The sequence below is a fragment of the Eschrichtius robustus genome, chromosome 11, assembly GCF_028021215.1.
Source record: "Eschrichtius robustus isolate mEscRob2 chromosome 11, mEscRob2.pri, whole genome shotgun sequence".
NCBI lineage: Eukaryota > Metazoa > Chordata > Mammalia > Artiodactyla > Eschrichtiidae > Eschrichtius > Eschrichtius robustus.
The window spans coordinates 111,042,398-111,060,509 of record NC_090834.1 but is presented as its reverse complement, the minus strand read 5'-3'; the positions used below and the strand labels follow the sequence as shown (position 1 = coordinate 111,060,509).

Here is an 18,112-nt window from a genome sequence, read left to right as displayed (position 1 = left end):
AACTACGGGCAAAATAAGAGTAAACAGCCTTGGGGTAAATTATCCGCCCTACGCAGAAAGGGCTGCGCGTCATGGCGTGGGCTTTGTGACACGTGTTCTGGCCCTTGCAGTCTTTCGTGTTCTGAATCTCAGCTGGGCTGGAGGCGGTTTGGACTGCCAACAGATGCCGAGCGTGCCCCACTCTGCCTCCCTGGTCTCAGCCTCATGGCAAAGCCCGTGGCCAATCACTCCACAGTCCTCTGTTTCCTGACCCAGGATGCCGTGCCCCGGCCTGCGCCTTCAGTCCTACCGTCCACCACGTTTCCCTTTAAGCTTTACGCTCCAGAACAGGCTGCAGTTTCCCACCCACAGACACCCCTGCTCACCACTCTTCTTTTACCCACTTTGCCCCTCCCCTTGGAGTGACCCCTACTGTCTCCACCCTGTACCTGGGCTTCCGGCTATATCACCCCTTTAACTCGATCTGTTTATGCTTCTGTTGCCCCTGCACAAAGTCCCTGGGCAGCAGGGATCATGTGGCCCACTCCCGAGCCCCCAGCCCTGAGCCCCCGGCCCCTAACCCAGCCAGGCTGGCATGGGGAAGATGCACAGCGAATAGCCAGGCCTGGCTCTGCCCCTCACTCGTGCCCCCCACTTCCCCGCCTCTGTCTTTCCTGGGGTGCTCCCTGCCCGCCCTGAGTGTCTGGCCAGCTGATGGGGCCCCGCAGGTTGGACCCTCTCAGACATCTGTTGCTTTTGCCTGCCCAGCACCCAGCACCCCAGTTTTCCTTGGGATGCCCCCCCAAATCTATGGCCATGACTCCATACCCTGGCACACGACCCAGACCTAGCCAATAAGAGCCCCACACACTCTGGCAACAGTGATTGGTTCAGGGATGGGCCTCTGACCCAAGACAGGTCATTGAGACTTAATCCTAGGACTTTTGCTGACTAGTGGGAAAGAAAGTCCTCCTACTGGGACTGCTGAGCAGAGAGGACTGCTGGGGGTCGCTTACTGCCTGTCAGGAAATGATGCCCACATGCAGGAATGTATAAAATCGGGAGGCAGTGTCAGAATGGGGCCGGATGACAAACGGCAGCCCCTGGATCCAGCCGTGCCTGAAGCCTACCATGGACTTCTTAGTTAAAGAACTAATAAATCACCTCCTACCCCCACCCCAGGGATATTTTTTTTTTCCCTTGAAGCAAGATTGAGCTCTTCTGTGATTTGCCCTGAAAGAATCCTGGCTTGAACCGGGGTTTTCCCAGAAGCCCACCAAATGGGGCTCTTTAAAGAGAGCTGCCTGGGCGGTACCTGCAGATCTGCACCTCGTAGCCCAGGTCCAGGGGGTCGTTGGGGGCTGTGCCGTTCTGGAAGTCGCTGACATTGAAGGAGGAGAGGGTGTGGTTGACAAAGCCGTGCATGGTCCCGTTCTCACTGTACATGTAGAGGTACACCAGGCGAGGGATGAAGTCCGACGTGAAGGAGATCACGAACGCCTGGGCCGGGGAACAGAGCAGTGAGTGCGGACGCCAGCTGGGAGGGGGAGGGGGACGCACCCCACCTGAGCCAGGGCAGCGCTGGCCCTGGGGCCCGGCCATGTGACCCAAGCTGGCAAACATGACCCCATGGCCTCGGCTCGTCAAGTGACAAACGAAGGGTTGGGGGCATTCCTGTCAGCCTCTCCAGCACCCTGAAGAGAGGGCCTGGGGGCTGGGAACAGGGCGCCCCTGAACAAGAAGGCTTGGGGACAATGTTGGCTGCCTCTCACTGAATGTGTGGCCCTGGACAAATTGCCTGACCTCTCTGTGCCTCCATTTTCTCTTGTCAAACAGGGCTAACAGCGCCCACTCTAGGTGCTTCTCCTTCCTGGCTTGTCTGAAAGAGAGCAAGGCAGGGAGGAAAAGTGCTTTGTAGACTGTGAAGTTCAGACCCAGCTCACCCTATTCTAGAGCAGTCCCTGGGGCAGCGTAGTGTGAGGCCAGTATCAGAGCATGGACCCGACGGCCTGGGGTAAAGTCCAGCTCTGCCTCTTGTTGGCTGTGTGACCTTGGGCAAGTCGCCTGACCTCTCTGTGCCTCGGCTGTATCACCTGCAAGATGGGGCAATAAACTTCTGCCTCCATGGGCCGTGTGTGCACTAGTGGGTGGGTGCACTAAATGGGCTTAGAAGGGCCTGGAGCATTCTAGATGCTCAATAAATGTTAGCTGCCATTATTATTATTGTTGCTGCTGGCTGTTCTCACGAGACGTCCAGCTTGTTCCTAGCTGCTCTGCTCTCAGCGCCCCCATGCTCATGCCCCAGAGGGGCTGTACCTTGGTGTTTCCAGCCTCTCCCCATCAAAATGTGCCCCCCAGCTCAGCCCGGGTTGCGGTGCGGAGATGTCGCTGTCCAGTGTGCAAGCTCAGCCCACGGCCTCCCTGTATAAGTGGGGTTTCAAAGCCTTAACCCAGGGAGCTGTCAGCCAGCAGGGAAAGCAGGTCCCAGGGCTCTGAGGGTCCCTTCTCCTGGGCCGAGCATCACTTCCTGTGCCATGGGAACTGAGTGTCAGGGCCTCACTGTGACCCTGACCCAGCACTGTGACCATCTGCTCCAGGGAGCTGCCTGCCCGCCCCCCGCCAACCTTACAAGACGCAAGGTGGCAGCTTCTGGGGGGCTCAGGCTTGGCCGGCTGGTGGAGGGGTTAGGGTCACAGGGCTGAGGCGTTGCAGACCCCCCTGGGGTTCTCGTGGACCAGATGCTGGGGCAGGGCCATGGAGGGCGGGGCACTGTCCCCAGCAAGCTCGTGTGTCTGTGTGTGCCTGTGTGCGTGTGTGTGCGACTGGCAGCTTCCTCTTCTCTCCGTGTTTCAGCATTCCTCAAACCATCTTTAAAGAGCGGGCATGAGTTTCACATAAAGGGGGAAAGTTAACTTTTTTTTTTTGGCCGTGCCGCGTGGCCTGCGGGATCTTAGTTCCCCGACCAGGGATCGAACCCGTGTCCCCTGCAGTGGAAGCACAGAGTCTTAACCACTGGACCTCCAGGGACGTCCCCAAATTAACTTTTTAAAAAAAGAGCAGAAGAGTTGCTAATGAGGAATCTCTGTGTCTCTCTGTGTCTCTGTGTCTCTGTGTGTCTCTCTCTCCCGCCCTCCCTGTCTCTGTCTCTCTCCCTCTCCCGCCCTGCCTGTCTCTGTCTCTCTCCCTCCCTGTCTGCCTCTATCTCCTTCTCTTGTTTGTTCTCAGGACTTGGGAGAGAGGGGACTTAGGGGCCAAGGCGGGCACGGTGGGGTGGAGGGTTTTGCCCCCGGTTGCAGAGAAAGGTCGAGGAGATTTTGTCATTCCCGCCTGAGCCCGCCCCGCCCCTCAACAGGACCAAGGGATGCTTCTAAAGAGGAGACGCTCGTGCCAGCTGGGAACCGCTCCGAGGCTGGAGGGACGGACCAGCTCCCTGCAAGGGGAAGGGGTGCCCGACCACGTGGCAGCTGGGCCGGGCTTCCCGGCCGAGGTCCTGGCGTCACCGGTCACTTACGTTGATTATGACAGCAAGCTTCCCGACGCCTCTGAGGATATTGTACCAGATTCCTGGGGGGAAGGGAAGCACAGGTTTAAAGATCCCCTTGCCCTGGCTCTCAGTAACCCGGGCTAGCAGGCAGCAGCCCGGCCTTCGCAGGGGCCGGTCTGGTCCTTTTCTGGGGCAGGTCAGACACGTGGTAACAGGGAGTTGTTTGGGGAGGGCCTGGGGGAGCCTGGCTGACAACAGAGCCCGTGGCTTGTACTGGCTCGTCAGCTGTTTGTAAGCAAACTGTGTAGCTTCTCAAAGAGATGCTTAGAGACATCTGGTCCCTGGTTCTGAACAATCTCCTGCGAAGCTGCGTAAACTACTGATCGGCTTGGATGGAGCCTTTTTCTAGAGAGACAAAGATTCCATTTGGATGCAGCTCCTGCCCCAAAGAGCCCACGCAGCAGTAACTGGAGACTGAAACCACGAAGTTTGATGTCCTATGCATTTTCCGTAGCTCTAGTGCCAGGAAAACTGAATTTAGGGACAGGCCAGATGCAGGGCCAGTGTCAAGGAGCAAAGTCAGGGCCCCCAGCTGGTGAGGCTGGGACCATGGCCTGGGTATAATGACTGGACAGCAGTGCGGTACAAACCGTTTCCCGTCTGGATGCCCCCTTGTTCCCATCGCCCCAAGGTGCAGCACTGCACCTAACCACAGGTGAACAGGAGGAGGATTACACAGCACCTGGAGAATCACGTGCTGCTCCACTGGCCTCGCTCCCAGCAGAGACAAGGACCAGAAAGCCCAGGAAGGAAGCACTTTACCCAGGGCCAGCCCCGCTCCTTAGGGCCTCAACGCTGCGACTCCTGGAAGGGCGCCCCGTGCCCCTGCTCGCCCCTGCCCCCGACCTGACCGCATTCCTATCAGGCTAGGCACACATCATCGAAAAGTTGGGGCTGGAATCCTGTCCCAGGCACTCTCTCTCCCTGCCCGGAGCCAGATCTGAAGTGGTGACAACAGCACTTCTCAGAAAGGGCTGGAGGGGACAGTGGCCGGGGCTTGGGGGTCTCTACCCAGGGCACATAGAGCCGCTCATGGGCGTTCCTGCCCTCGCAGTGAGCGCCCGTCTCGGGGGTGTATGCTGGAGGTCTGCAGAGACAGCAGGTGTTCAGGCCCATGTAGCCCAGAAGCTGGAAACCGCAGGCTGGGACCCAGCACCCGAGGTCTGCTGTGAGGGGGCTCCCCAGCCCCCGCCGGGCACCACTCCATGAAGCAAGCATTTACGATGCCCGCTGCAGACCCTTCTGCGGGGCCTCGTGGGAGTAACGCTCACCTCCCTGCCCATCAGCCGTCCGTGCAGGCTATCACCGAACCTGAGATGGGAAGTTCGTCCCGGTTCTGTTGGGTCTTCCCACGAGGGCAGCGGTTTTTGACTCACTTTCGCGCTGGAGCAGTTGCAGGGCGGTCACGGGGCCTGCACTCCTCGGGGCGCTAGATCCACCCACCCTTCCCGTCTCTCCTGCAGGAAGCACTCGAGGTGCAAGTGAGCGGGAGGCGGCTCCTCGGGCAACGCATCCTTACAGAATCAGCGCTGTGCACGGCCCACCCTCACGGCTGGCCGTCTCGGGGGCTGGGAGCCCTTCTGCAGACCCTGAGCTCCCGGGGAGGCTGTGAACGGCACATCCTCCATCCCTCCCGGGCCTAGCACGCAGCCTGGCACGCGGGGCTGGGTGCTGTTGGGTAAGCGTTTGCTGAGTGACTGTATGAACGTAGAAAGCCCTTCCAACTAGGCTTCCTGCCCGAGCAGAGGTTGCCACATCCAGGTGCCACATCCAGGGTGTTTCCTCGAGCTTGCCCGCTACTTAAAAAATGTTGATGGATGTTTACAGATCGGGATGACGTATTATGTTTTTTTTTAATTAGTTTTTTATTTTTGGCTGTGCTGGGTCTTCATTTCTGTGCGAGGGCTTCCTCTAGTTGCGGCAAGCGGGGGCCACTCTTCATCGCAGTGCGCGGGCCTCTCACTATGGTGGCCTCTCTTGTTGCGGAGCACAGGCTCCAGACGCCCAGGCTCAGTAGTTGTGGCTCACGGGCCCAGTTGCTCCGTGGCGTGTGGGATCTTCCCAGACCAGGGCTCGAACCCGTGTCCCCTGCATTAGCAGGCAGATTCTCAACCACTGCGCCACCAGGGAAGCCCCGGATGACATATTTTTAAAAAGCGAAACTTGCTGCTTCTAAAGGAGCCTCAGCTCTGAGTCAGCAGCGGGCTGGCATCTCCATGACAACAGTTGGCCGTGGCTGGCAGTGGTGCCTCCTTCAGGCCACACAATGCACTGCAGGTCTCTCTGTACCAAGGCAACTCCCTTTATCACCACCAGTCGCTTAGAGAAACATTTATCCAAACCCAGACCTGACTAAAGTGGGGAGACAAAAAACCCCGAGGGTTGGGTGTTTCGAGGGAGCCTGGGAACAAGCACGCCTGCTGCGTGTGTTTTGTCCACTCCTTCTTGCGGCCCCGCCCGGCCCCGAGGGGTCTGAGTTTGAGAACTCTGAGTGGGGGACTGGGGTGCCGGTGAGCCGGGTAAGTTGAGGTTTCCGGGCAGGGGGCTGCCTCGGGAGCTGGCTCCTGAGCACAGCAGGAGGAAACGAGTCTGCGGCCGGCCCAGGGAGTGGCCCAGCGGGCCGAGACAGGTGACAACAGAAAATGGGGTTGCTGAGCTGGGAGACGGATGGGCCAGTGAGAGCTTTCCCCGGCCCGGGACTGAGCCTGTCTTCCAGGTCCTGCAGTGCCTTTATGTCCAGGCCGATGGTCCTCTGTGCGATCCCCACCCCGGAACTGTGGGCTCCTGTTGAAGAAATGCAAAACCCGGACGCCGCTCTGGCCCGCAGGATCAGCCTCTTTTGGAGCCTTGACCCTGCGAGTTATTCAGACACACGCTCCGCACTCCAGGATAAGAATCATTGCTCTGACGACCTGGAGGTACAAGGGGCTGATGCTGTTTGGGACAAATCTTGGCTTCCTTTATGAAAATCTCGCGGGGCAGACGCCTCATTTCCATCTGCCTACTTCTTCAAGGCATCACTGCTGTCCCAGGAGACGCTAAGCCCCGTTTCCAAGCACACGTCAGGGAGGTGTTTAGACGTGCCTGTCAACTCTCAGCACCCAGGAGCTGAGCTCAGGCAGAGTTCCCCACTCGGAAGGCTCTGAAGAATGAGCATGAGGGCAGGGAGCACGTTGGTCTGGAGTCAGAGGTCAGGACTGGGATGCTGGAGCCGGTTCCCACGTGCGCACGGGGCCGGGTCCCCGCAGCCACTCGCCACGCCCCGCCCCCTCTCCAGGGCCAAGCAGGGCAGTCGCGGCGCCTGTGCATCGTGGCAGAGCTTCCTCCAGACACCCCTGGCGCCGTGGATGCAGGTCATGGGGGCCACTGGGGCCCTCTGTCCCTTCAGGGCCCTGCACGGATCACAGGAGGAATACAAAAGCCTCTTCAAGGAAAGGTTACCGTGGAGGAGCCCATAAACAAACCCAGATTATGCTCCAACTGACCAGGCAGGAACCAGGAAGTGAGCAGCCAATCCGTAAGGACTGGGAAACATCGAGGAGCCGTGAGCAGAAACCCTGAGGATATGATCCAAGCCCTGCTCGTGGTGGGAACGACAACGCCCACCAGGGCCGCGGAGGGCCGGTGGCAACGTGGCGCCCTGGTGCTCCCTTCCACCCTGGGGGGCTGCAGGGTCTGGGTGCTGCTACAGGACACGGCCACGGCTCTGCCAGGCACAGAGGCCAAAGCAAACTCTGGCCGCTGTGGACACGCCTGGGGCCTCCGGGCGCCTGAGAATCGGGCCTTTGTAAGCAACGAGTGGCGGGAGGCGACGCTCTTTTCTTCACGGCCACTGGGCACGGGCTCAGGATTCCCAAGGACTGTCCAGGGAGCGCCTGGCGGGCTGACCGTCTGCCCCATCCAGGCCTCAGGCGTGCACCTCACGGAGGTGTGCCGGGAGGGGCCGAGGGCTTGAGTTCTCCGGTTCCAGCTCCGCTCCGCTAACCACCTGGCCTCAGTCTCCCCATCTGGAAAGTGGGACCAAGGATTTGCCCCCAGCTTCCCCATGAGGCTCCTGGCGGGACTCGACAGATGAAAGCCCCAGAGAAAGTTCAATGCCAGACACAGCTCTCCGGGGTCGTCCTCAGAGCAGGGCGTGGTACGCTTCCGAGAGCCCTGGGTTCCACGTCACCTTGATCTCGAGGGGGGGATTTGCAAATACGGCCTGTGGCCCAAATCAGTGCATGGCTGGTGCTTGTTCGGATGACCCACGAGCAAAGAACAGCTGTTGCATTTTCAAGTGTGAGTGAAAAAAGCGTGAGAAGCTTCGCCATTCGTTGAGAATCCGGCACATCACCTCACGGTCCACAGAGACAAAAACGTTTACTCTCCGGCCATTCATGGAAACGTGAGCCGGGCTCTGACTCAGCGCAGCAGCAAATCCACTGCTTTGGACTGCTGTCCCGCCCGGCCCTGTGGCCACGGCCCTCCCGGCTCCTTAGGGGTGTGGTGTGAGGGGCGAAGGCTCGCTCCAAGGCCACAGATGAGGCAGAATCAGGGACCCTGGGGGCCAGAAGGGACTTCACAGGGCCAGTGAGTTCAGGGGCCTTAAAATCTTTTAAAATCATAAACGAAGTCTAGGAGGGAGGACATCTGTCTGCTGAGTCTTTGCTGATTGTCTGGGCCGTCCAGATAGGAAGGAGGCTAAAGTGTCAAAACACAGGGCGATGACCTCTGTGCTGGAGCTGGGCTTAGACGTCCCTCCTGGTGGAACAGCGAGCGTGCCTGGACCCTCTCTAAGCCTGGGGCCGGCAGGTCACATCATGGACCCCAGGGCAAAAACGTAAACCAGGTGAAATCACTGATATCTGAGCGTGTTTGAAGTGTGAGAACGGCAATTTCATCCGGTTCAACCTGAGAGGCTGCACCGTGTAAAGCCGGATTCCAGGCTTCTCGGGGGGCAGGGGTGGATGGTGGAGAATCAGTGGGCCTGGCACCATCAGTGGGTGGGGACCGCACCATGGGGCCCAGCACGGGCCAAGGAGCCCCTGGCTGGGGATGCAGTGGCCTCAGGGGCGTTTTCAACAAGGGCGACCCAATGCCAAGGGCGAGAGAAGGTTTTGGAAGGAGTGATGAAACCCCTGCATTTTTGCAAGATTATATTTGGGCTACAAAAGCCCAACCCAAAGATCTATCTCGCTGGTGTGCAAACCTCATTTTGGTAAAATGACAGATAACATCCCTAACACACAATTCAATCCTGTTTATTCTAGGAACCAGCACAGAACTAGCACAGGTGCTGTTGTAACTAAAATTGTGTTCAATAGGAGATGAAACGAATATATTTTGTAATTTTCCATCTCATTTCAAGATAAAATCCCAATAAAGACTTTTTTGTTTTCACCCTGAAAACTGGGTCCCGGATTAAGTTGATTCCCTTTAAGATACGATGAGCACCGTCCTTGCTGGTGAGGGCCAGCTCTGGCCAAGGCGTGCATGGGGCTCTGAGCCCTGCCTGCTAGATCCCCCCACTCCTGGACAGACGGGCACCCACATCCGCTTAAATGCCTCTGGTGACAGGGAGCTCACCGCTCCGCAAGGATGTCGGTTCCACTTTCGACACCTTTGACTACTCGAAAGTTATTCCTTATGCTGATGTTAAATGACCCCCAACCCCAAGCCCCTCTTCCACATGGATGAGGAGCCCCTTAGTGACCCGGGGTTAAAAAGCCCAGGCTGCTCTCGGCCCTGACCCGACAGGCAGGTGACACGATGCTCTTCCTTCATTGGTGGGAGGGGGCTCCCTCCTTCCTTTACTCTTCTGTGAACGTTAAATGACTAAATGATACACTCTGTAGGAAGGCACTGCTGAGCAGCTAATATTAGCTGGTCTGGCTCTGTGCTCTGGGGCCATGCAGACATCCGGGGAGGGGCAGGGGTGCTGAGGACCGTCAGAGGGAATGTATCTTGTGGACCTCCTGGAGCAGCACGCCGGGGAGATACTCAGATATCCGAGACACGAGCTCTTTCCCAAATGTTCTCCGCGGCCCACACATCTCAGGAGTTGGGAGTTTGGGGCGGGGTGGAGAGGGGCCTGGGGGTCCTCACCCCTCGCCCCATCTCTGACTCTCTCCCCAGGGCAGGTGCAGTGAGCAGCCCAGGACCCCACTTTGCCAGCTCTGCCTCTGGCTTCCGGGGAGGAGGATCCTTTCCCCAAGCCCAGTATGTCCTCCAACCCCAGTGCCCGGGGCACTCACCGATGTCTTTGGCTCTGACGGCCACCGGCCTTCGGAGCTCGGTGATGAACTTTTTGGCGTCCAGGCGGATCTCAATGATGTTGTTCAGCAGCGCAAAGAGCGGGGCCAGCGGGAAGGACGCAACGAACAGGGTGACAAAGCCGAACTGGATGACTGCAGAGAGGAGGAGGCGGCGGTCAGCATGCACTGTCCCTGTTCCGGGATGGCAGGACCCCCGCCCCACGCACCCCGGTCGGACGGGGCCCTGCCTCGCGTGTGTAAGAGGGGATCTCGGACACGCCCAGGCCGGGAGGGAGCTGTGGGCAAGGTTCCAAGTTCTGCTCTGGACCTGAGTCTTGCCTCTTGAATAAGGGGCGTGTACTCACTTATCATATGTCTGATCTTAAAAAATCACCAATAATGGGAAAAAGGTGCCCATGAGCACCAAGGCCCAGCCTCAGTCACCCTGTGTGCGGGCTGGGACGGTGCCCTAGTGCTTCCCAGGACCTGGGGGGCCCGCGAGCATCACTGCTTCTCCAACAGCGCCCAGCGTCCCCCTCCATCGGGCCTCGGGGAGCCGGTCGGGGACCACCGCCCACTGTCCGGACAATCTCGCCCCTCTGCCGCACTCCCTTGCTTTTCCTTGTTCTCCTCATCATGGACCGGCGGGGCAGGTCGGGGAAAGGGTGCCGAATGGAAGCGAGTGGGGGAAGCTGGCTCAGGAACCGTACAGCCGGACCCCACCCAAGGGCGCTCGGTGCCAGGCGGGAAACAAGGAAGCCGGCAGAATGTCGCCCCAGGCCCGGCGGGCTGAGCGTGACCATTGTTAGCGCGACGGGGTGCGGGTGGAGGCCCCGTGTGATCCCTCATCCCGGAGCCACGTCCCTGGCCCCTCACGTGCCCCACGGGGGCTCCGCGGGATGCTTCTGTGGATGCTGGCCTCGCCTGAAGGCTCTGGAGATGATGGAGGGGATGGAGGCCACTGGATAAGCTCGGCGTCGTGGCCAGGGGGCTGCTGAGCCCCGAGGCTGCGGGTTCCCCGACTCCCAAGTGACACTGCCTCCTCTTGCAGGGACAGCAGGGGGGAGGGCAGCTGGAGGTGCGGGTGGGTCATGCCCACTGGGCCTTTTCTTCCACCTACCCCATCCCAGCCCGAGTCGACCTGGAGGAGACTGCCAGGCACGGGGCAGCTGCTCCTTGGGCGGGCAGGAGGGTCCTGCCCCAGGAATTTCATTTCACTAAACCCCAGAGGACCCAGGACTCTCCAGCCACCATAACAATTAAAATCTGGGGACTTCCCTGGTGGCGCAGTGGTTAAGAATCCGCCTGCCAATGCAGGGGACACGGGTTCGAGCCCCGGTCCGGGAAGATCCCACATGCCGCGGAGCAGCTAAGCCCGTGCGCCACAACTATTAAGCCCACGCGCTGCAGCTACTGAAGCCCGCACGTCTAGAGCCGGTGTTCCACAACAAGAGAAGCCCCCGCTTGCCGCAACTAGAGAAAGCCTGCGCACAGCAACGAAGACCCAACGCAGCCAAAAATAAATAAATAAATAAATAAAATTAAAAAAAATTAAAATCTGGGGAAACGACCGACTGCAGTCTCTCAGCGGATCATAGGCTGCTGTTCTCAGTGTCCATCCTCCCACGGGGTCAGGCAGTGGAGACCCTCCTCCCAGGCCCCACGATGAGTATAAACAGCCGGGCAGAGGGCAGGCCTGGGGAGGCGGCACCCACAGGGCAGGGAGCTGCCCGCCTGCCTCGGGTTCAGCCTGGGTTTGATTCCGGGACAAAACAGAGGATGTCACCCAAACACCACACCATCTCCTTGTTTTAAGTCTCAGAGTGTTATGGCACCGTCATCCGGGAAGCTGGGAGTGACTTACTGGGACCAACTCTGCCAACAGGGATAGGGCAGGGAAGCGCCCGCGGTACAATTAAACAGAACCGCTCCTGCAACCCAAGGCCACCCCACCCCTGACCAGCTCACCCTGCAGACCAGTCCCTGGCTGGTTCGCCCAGGTGCCTGTTAAAACGCAGAGTCCTGGGTCCCACTCCGCGCAGACCAGGATTGGGCCCGGGAACCAGCATTAAAAAAATTTTTTTTTTGGCTGCACAGCGAGGCTTGAGGGATCTTAGTTCCCCAGCCAGGGATCAAACCAGGGCCCCGGCTGTGGAAGCCCAGAGTCTTAACCACTGGACCGCCAGGGAAGTCCCCCAGCATTTAGGATAAGCTGTCCATGGTGGTCAGGGGGCACGACACTCTGGGACCCCTCTGCGTGAGTCTCAGCCTTCACTCATCCATTCATTCAGGGAGCACGTATTGAGCACCCACTGTATAGCTGGACCTGTTCTAGGTGCAGGGGGTACAGCAGTGAAGAAGAAAAAAGACCTGCTTTCATGGAGCTTTGATTCTACAGGAGAGGCAGATGGGGGAGGAATGAGAAAAGGGTGGGGACTAAAGATATCAGCTGTGGTGAGAGCCAGAAAGCAGGGGGAGGGGCTGCCCCTTGTAAACGCTGCGGTTGGGAAGACCCCTCTGGTGGGGGACATTCGGAGCAGAGCCCTGGAGGAAGGGAGAGAGGGAGTGACGCTCATACCAGGGGAAAGCATTCCGGGCGGGGGCACAGCCAGTGCAAAGGCCCCGTGGCAGGAGCGACCTCAATGAGTTTGGGTAACAGCAAGGAGGCCAGTGTGGCCCAAGTGGAGGGAGAGGTCGGAGGTGGGGTCAGGGAGGCTCCAGGTGTCTGCCGTGCAGGCCACACCCGGTCTGTCCCCTCTCTCCCTCGCCCCACTCCTGGGGGTCATGTGCCGCCTCCGGCCATCCTCCCATCCAGCGACACAGCTGCAGGTGACACGGCTGAGTCCGGGGTGTGTCCCGCTCCGTGCAGGGACCGCAGCGAGCCCCAGGCGGCCAGCTGGCCCTTTTCCGTCCTGCCCCGTCTCCCAGGACAGGATTCTCCCGTCACTCACTCATCTCCATGTACTCCGGGGTGAGGCCCGCGAAGGGCTCCAGCGTGTAATCCACCTCGTACCGCTGCTTCTTCTTCACGTACTCGTCGTGGTCAGAGGGGCTCTGGTGCTTCAGCCTCAGATAACGGATGAACTTCTTCATTTTCCTGAAAGACACACGACGTCACCTCGGTTAGGTTTCCAGGAAGGTGGGCTTGGGGGTCTGGCACCTCCAAGTTGTTTCTCCAATTCTCTGAGGCATCGAGTGTTCTAAATCCTGAACTAACATCTTGGCGATGACCCCTCTGTGGATGATTTCCTTTGCCGTTTTCCCCAGGGGCAGGGGGCAAGCGTCACTGCTTTGTTTGTGACATAAGGAAACGGAAGCCGGAGAGGGCCCCTCAGGTGTCAGGGGTCTGGCTGGGCCCAAGCAGACTTGGCTGCCTTGGACCATGGAGGCTGGCACGTGGGTTTGGGGCCGCCTATGGGTACCCTGCATCCTCAGCCAGTTGGGAGCAGGGGTCATCCTGGCCTCGTCCCTGCCCTCGTCCACTAGGGGTGGCTACTGCCCATCTTCCTCCTGTGTCCTCACCACCTCCCCGTTTCCGGTGCCCCCACACCCTGGTCCAGGCCCCGCATCACCTGTCACCCAGACTACTGCAAGGGTCTCCCGAGCAGCCCAAGGCCCTGATCTCCCCCCACCCCCCCACCTCCGCTGTGACCTGAAGCTGACGCTACTCACGGGATGCCAATCTCAAACAGGTTGTTCTGGATCAGCTGCTTTCCCAGCATGATAATGCTCAGCTGGATGCAGAGTTCCATCAGGCATCCCCCTGGGGCGCACTGCGGCAAAGAGAACAGGGGCGTCAGCCCCGACCCCCGCCCTGCCTATCGGGAGAGACGACCCCAGCCCCCAGCGAGGGGAGGTCGGCCCCCGTGCTGAGGGTTGAATTGTGTCCTCCACATCCCAACCCCCGGAACCTTGGAATGGAACCTTATTTGGAAATAGGGTCTTTGCGGATGTGACCGAGTTTAAGATGAGTTCGTGCTGGCATAGGGTGGACCCTGCCCCAATGGCTGGTGTCCTGATAAGAAGAGGAAACACACAGGCACACTGAGGGGAGGAGGCCCCGTGAAGACGAGGCAGAGATTGGAGAGGCCCGTCGATTAGCAGGGGGACGCCAAGGATTGCCCGCGGCCGCCAGAGCTGGGAGAGAGGCCTGGAGGGACCCTCCCTAGAACCTTCGGAGTGAGCGTAGCCCTGCTGACACCTTGATTTTGGACTTCTGGCCTCTGGACCCATACGAGAATAAATCTCTGCTGTTTTAAGCCACCTGGTCTGTGGTATCTTGTTACAGCAGCTCCCGGAAGCTAGTACAACCTGGCCGACAGGCTCTCGGGGCTGGAACAAGGCTCAGAGAGAGAGCACACTGCCAGGGAGTGGGCAGCGGTGGGGCTGGATCTCAGGGCTCCTCCTCCCCCGGGGCCACGCAGGCTTGGGCTGTGCAGCTGGGAAGCCGCGGGGTGAGGAAGCCGGCCACCCCTCGGAGGCCTTAATGCTCTGTCCTTCGTGGGCTTGTACTGGGGGCCGGGCAGGCGGTCAGAAGCTTAACTTGTCCAAGTGAAGGGAACTCAGGGGACACTGGGTGACACTCTGGGGCACAGCTCACTCCTCTCTGAGTCCTGAGCAAAACTTTATACACCATTAGCAAAAAATTTATCTGGGACAGCCATCATCTCATTAAAAAAAAAAAAAAAAAAATGTCCTCTGCTTTATTCTACTCCACAAAGGCATTTCCCCAACTTCTCCAACCATTAAAGAGCTTAACAGGGTGTCATCTATGTAAATGATGTGTTATATAGCGGGGGAGCACATCGTGGGCTTTTTGCAAACATCCCTTACTGCGGATGAGGCCTATGTCTTGGGATGTTCAGGGGCCGGCATTCAGGTGGCTGAACTTCTAGACTGTGCCCCAGGCAGCCAGATCACCCCGTACCTGATGCCCACCCCAATCCTCCCTACCCTGTTTCAGAGAATCTTTATCAAGAAGACCCTGATAAAAAAGAGCCTTCTTTTCCGATAAGCTGAATTATTCTGGAAGTTGGGAATTCGGACTGGTTTCCCTAAGACCTGAAGCCTGGCTTGGTCTGATGGAGCTGACAGAGCAAGTCTGGGGGCCAGGACTCAGCGGCACAAGGCAGCTGGACGACTCACCAGACCAGGAGTGGCCGGAATTGCTGAGCAGAAGCCAAAGATCACCAGCATTGTGCTTGGCGAGGAGAGAGGTGGGCATTTCAATGTTAAAGTAAAAGAAGTCTGGCTGAGTCCTGTTTTTTCCTCACTAATTCATCTTAACCAAAGAGAAAAACATGCAAGGTCTTACAGAAAAAGAAAAAAAGAAGCGGGTGTAACTTTTTGTCTTCCATGACCCTGAAGAGACGTTCTCCTTTTAGGGTAATCCTATATGGACAGGCCACAGAAGATCGAAGCCCCATCCCTGCAGCTGGAGAACAGAGCAGGGGTCTTTCAGGGCAGGGAACTGTCAGGTTTGCTGTGTGAACAGAACCAAGAAAGCAGAGCAGCGCGTACGATCTTGTTACCTCTTCCATCCGGAAAGAACGGAAAATGTACACATAGTCTCCTGGGCGTCCGACAAACCTGCAACATTTGGGGGTCATTTAGAGAGGGGAGAGCGGGCTCGGGGAGACCCCCCAGGTGGGAACTGGGCCGTGTCATGATTCCCCAGGTCAGAGCCTCCGGAATCTCACAGGCTTTTCCCTCCGCCCATTTCACCAACTAAGAATCAGCCACAGGGGTTTTCTGTTGGTCGAACGTTCATGGGATTCCCAAACCAACAGGTGGGTAAGAAAACATAGCTTCAACAGGAAATCGAGAGGCTGAAGGGCAGATGGAGGGGAGGGAGCCCAGGAGGGGAAGAAGGTACAGCAGCCTAAGGGCAGAGGGTGCCCCCCCGCCGTGGCAGGGTCACGGAACCACGCTGGGGACCGCGGACCGGCTGCGGTGCGGGTGGTCCCTGAGGCCGCCTCTCAGCCTCCTGTGGGATGTGGGAGTAGGGGGCCTCTGAGAGCCTGCTCCGATGTGGGTGCTCTCAGGGGGGCCTGGGCACCTTGGCCCAGCTCCAGGACCCCAGGGTGGAGTGGTACTTATAAATCACATGATGCCGAGGAAGGTGACTTCGGGAGGGGTTCTGGGATCAGCCCTGCCAGCCCCTAGGCGGAGGGGTGGTGGGGAGTCTTGGTGGGTGGGCCACAGGCCCCGATAAACCCAGGACGGCTCCAGAGGGTCAGGGCATGGGGTTCACCGCCCCCCCCCAACCCCCGCCACCAGCCTGGAACACCAGCGGCTGCCCTTCCTGCATCTTCTCCTGCAGCCCTCATCCCCTGCACTGCGGGAGCCCCTGGAGCTTGCTGCCTGGGGTCCCTGCTGCCTGGGGTCCCTGCTTCCCAGAGTCCTGTTCCCTGGGGTCCTCAATGTCTAGGGTCCCTGCTTCCCGGGTCCCTGCTGCTTGGGGTCCCTGTTCCCTGGGGTCCCTGCTTCCCGGGGTCCTTATTCCCTGGGGTCCCCGATGTCTAGGGTTCCTGCTTCCCAGGGTCCCTGCTGCCTGGCGTCTCCAATGTCTAGGGTCCATGCTTCCCAGGGGACCCTGCTCCCTGGGGGCCCAGCAGGAGCCAGGCCTCTCCCCAGACTCGGCGGCAGTGGGAGCCACACTGACTGCTCTGCCCTGGGCCCAGGTGCCTCCCACCTGAAGAGAGATGAGGAAAAGCAGTGCGTTTCAGTCACTGAAGAAGCCCCTACCGGCCTTTGAAGAACGCCACGTAAAAGATGGGGGTGTAGGAATTCACGAACTTCAGCAGGAAAGCCTTGAAGATCAGCCTCTCCTCGAAGCTCTTCTCGGTCTTTGGAACCTCTAGAAGGAGTGAGACACATGCTGCTGAGCCACTGCCCCGGGCCAGGCTGACCACTTCCCTCAGCTGTCACAGCAGTGAGGCTCAGAGAGGGTGGGTGAGCAGCCCAAGGCCCCACAGCCGGAGGGAGGCGACCTGGGGCCGCCTGGCTCCAGGGCCTGGCCGGGGCACTCACCGATCTTGGTGAGCCACCTGGCTATGCAGCCGTACACCTCGTCCAGCAGGATGATGACCACCAGGTTGATGATGACCGCCGTGGCCGTGACAGTGACCCGGATGTTGGACCGCACGGAGGGGGAGGAGTTCATGGCTAAGGCGGCGGCCGTAGAGATCCTGTAGATGATGACGCCGAGGACGATGGCGAAGGTCACTGCGATCTGCGGAGGGAGGAGGGGACTCTTGGCTGGGTCCCCCTGGGCCCATCGGACCACCTCCTCCGGCTCCCTGGGCCCAGCTGTCCCCCCACCCAGGAGCACTTCCGCTTCAAAACAAAGATGGGTGTTTCCTGTCACCCACCAAATGCCACGGGCTTTATGGGTGCTAACTTCACAGATGAATGAGTGGCTAGGTTCTGTTTTATAGAAGAGGAGACAGAGAGGTTGGGTCACCAGGCCAGGTCACCCAGCGCATGAACTGGGATTTTCCAGGGGGGTCTACCAAGCTTGGCACGCAATGTTCTGCTGCTCGCTACGGGGCATTGCGACATCTTGCCCACTGTCCCCTACAGGACTTAGGGTCGCTGCAACCCCAGTAGCTGCCTGGCTCGTGCGATGGCAGGCTGACTACAAGGGGGGGCTTCCCCTGAGCCTGGATGACCCTGTGTGGAAGCAGCGACGTTCTCGATGCTATTGCAGGAGGTGGGTGGGGCGTGGGGCGGTCTGGTCCCACCGGGCGACGCTGCAGGCCTGGCTGGGACAGACGGATGGGGTCCCTTCTCCCAACCTCCCCAGGAGCCACCCACACCCTTCGGCTTGTCCCTGGGAACGAGACCCTCATCTTGCCCAAACCACTGTGGGACCAGAACATTCCCTGAAACTTGGACTGGCGGTTGCTCGAGAGAGCGGGCTGGGCGAGGATGACAGGTCTGTTCCCCGTGGAGCTGTCTGTCTGCCCGGGCTCCTCTTCCTTGCCCTCCAAGGCCCTGACGCACCCTGGAAGACCTTGTCCTCACTCTGTCCTGCCCTAAGCGTGAGGACGCCGGCAAATCCCAGTCCCGAGGAGACACTGAATGGAGGGCAGCTGTGCAGGGCTGCCACCCGAGCCTGACTACACTGCACCCTCTGTGTGTCCAGGGTCCCGGGCATGTCACTCGCACTGAGGCCGTGCAGGGCGGCCCACCCCTGCCAGAACGGCCCCGCGAGGCTCCCAGGACAGCCCCGGAGGGGCACCGAGCCATGCTGTGTGCCTCTGACTGCAGCTCGGAAGGGCTGTGGCTGCTTCACCCCAGAGGGAGGCCACAGCGACGGGCATCTCCCAGGAAGCTCTTCTTGTAAATT

The 18,112-nt window shown here is 59.3% G+C and overlaps 1 protein-coding gene across 1 annotated transcript in view; it reads right to left on the bottom strand.

Annotated features, from left to right (window-relative positions):
• The window catches only part of ANO1 (anoctamin 1), a 90,279-nt gene that overhangs the window by 6,361 nt on the left and 65,806 nt on the right, over positions 1 to 18,112 (bottom strand). Inside the window, exons 19-26 of the mRNA XM_068555710.1 lie at positions 16,792 to 16,993; positions 16,507 to 16,618; positions 15,291 to 15,348; positions 13,432 to 13,532; positions 12,711 to 12,856; positions 9,760 to 9,912; positions 3,491 to 3,543; positions 1,295 to 1,479 (exon numbers count right to left, since the gene is read on the bottom strand). Coding sequence (XP_068411811.1) covers positions 1,295 to 1,479; positions 3,491 to 3,543; positions 9,760 to 9,912; positions 12,711 to 12,856; positions 13,432 to 13,532; positions 15,291 to 15,348; positions 16,507 to 16,618; positions 16,792 to 16,993 — 1,010 coding nt within the window. The remainder of the gene's footprint in view (positions 1 to 1,294; positions 1,480 to 3,490; positions 3,544 to 9,759; positions 9,913 to 12,710; positions 12,857 to 13,431; positions 13,533 to 15,290; positions 15,349 to 16,506; positions 16,619 to 16,791; positions 16,994 to 18,112) is intronic.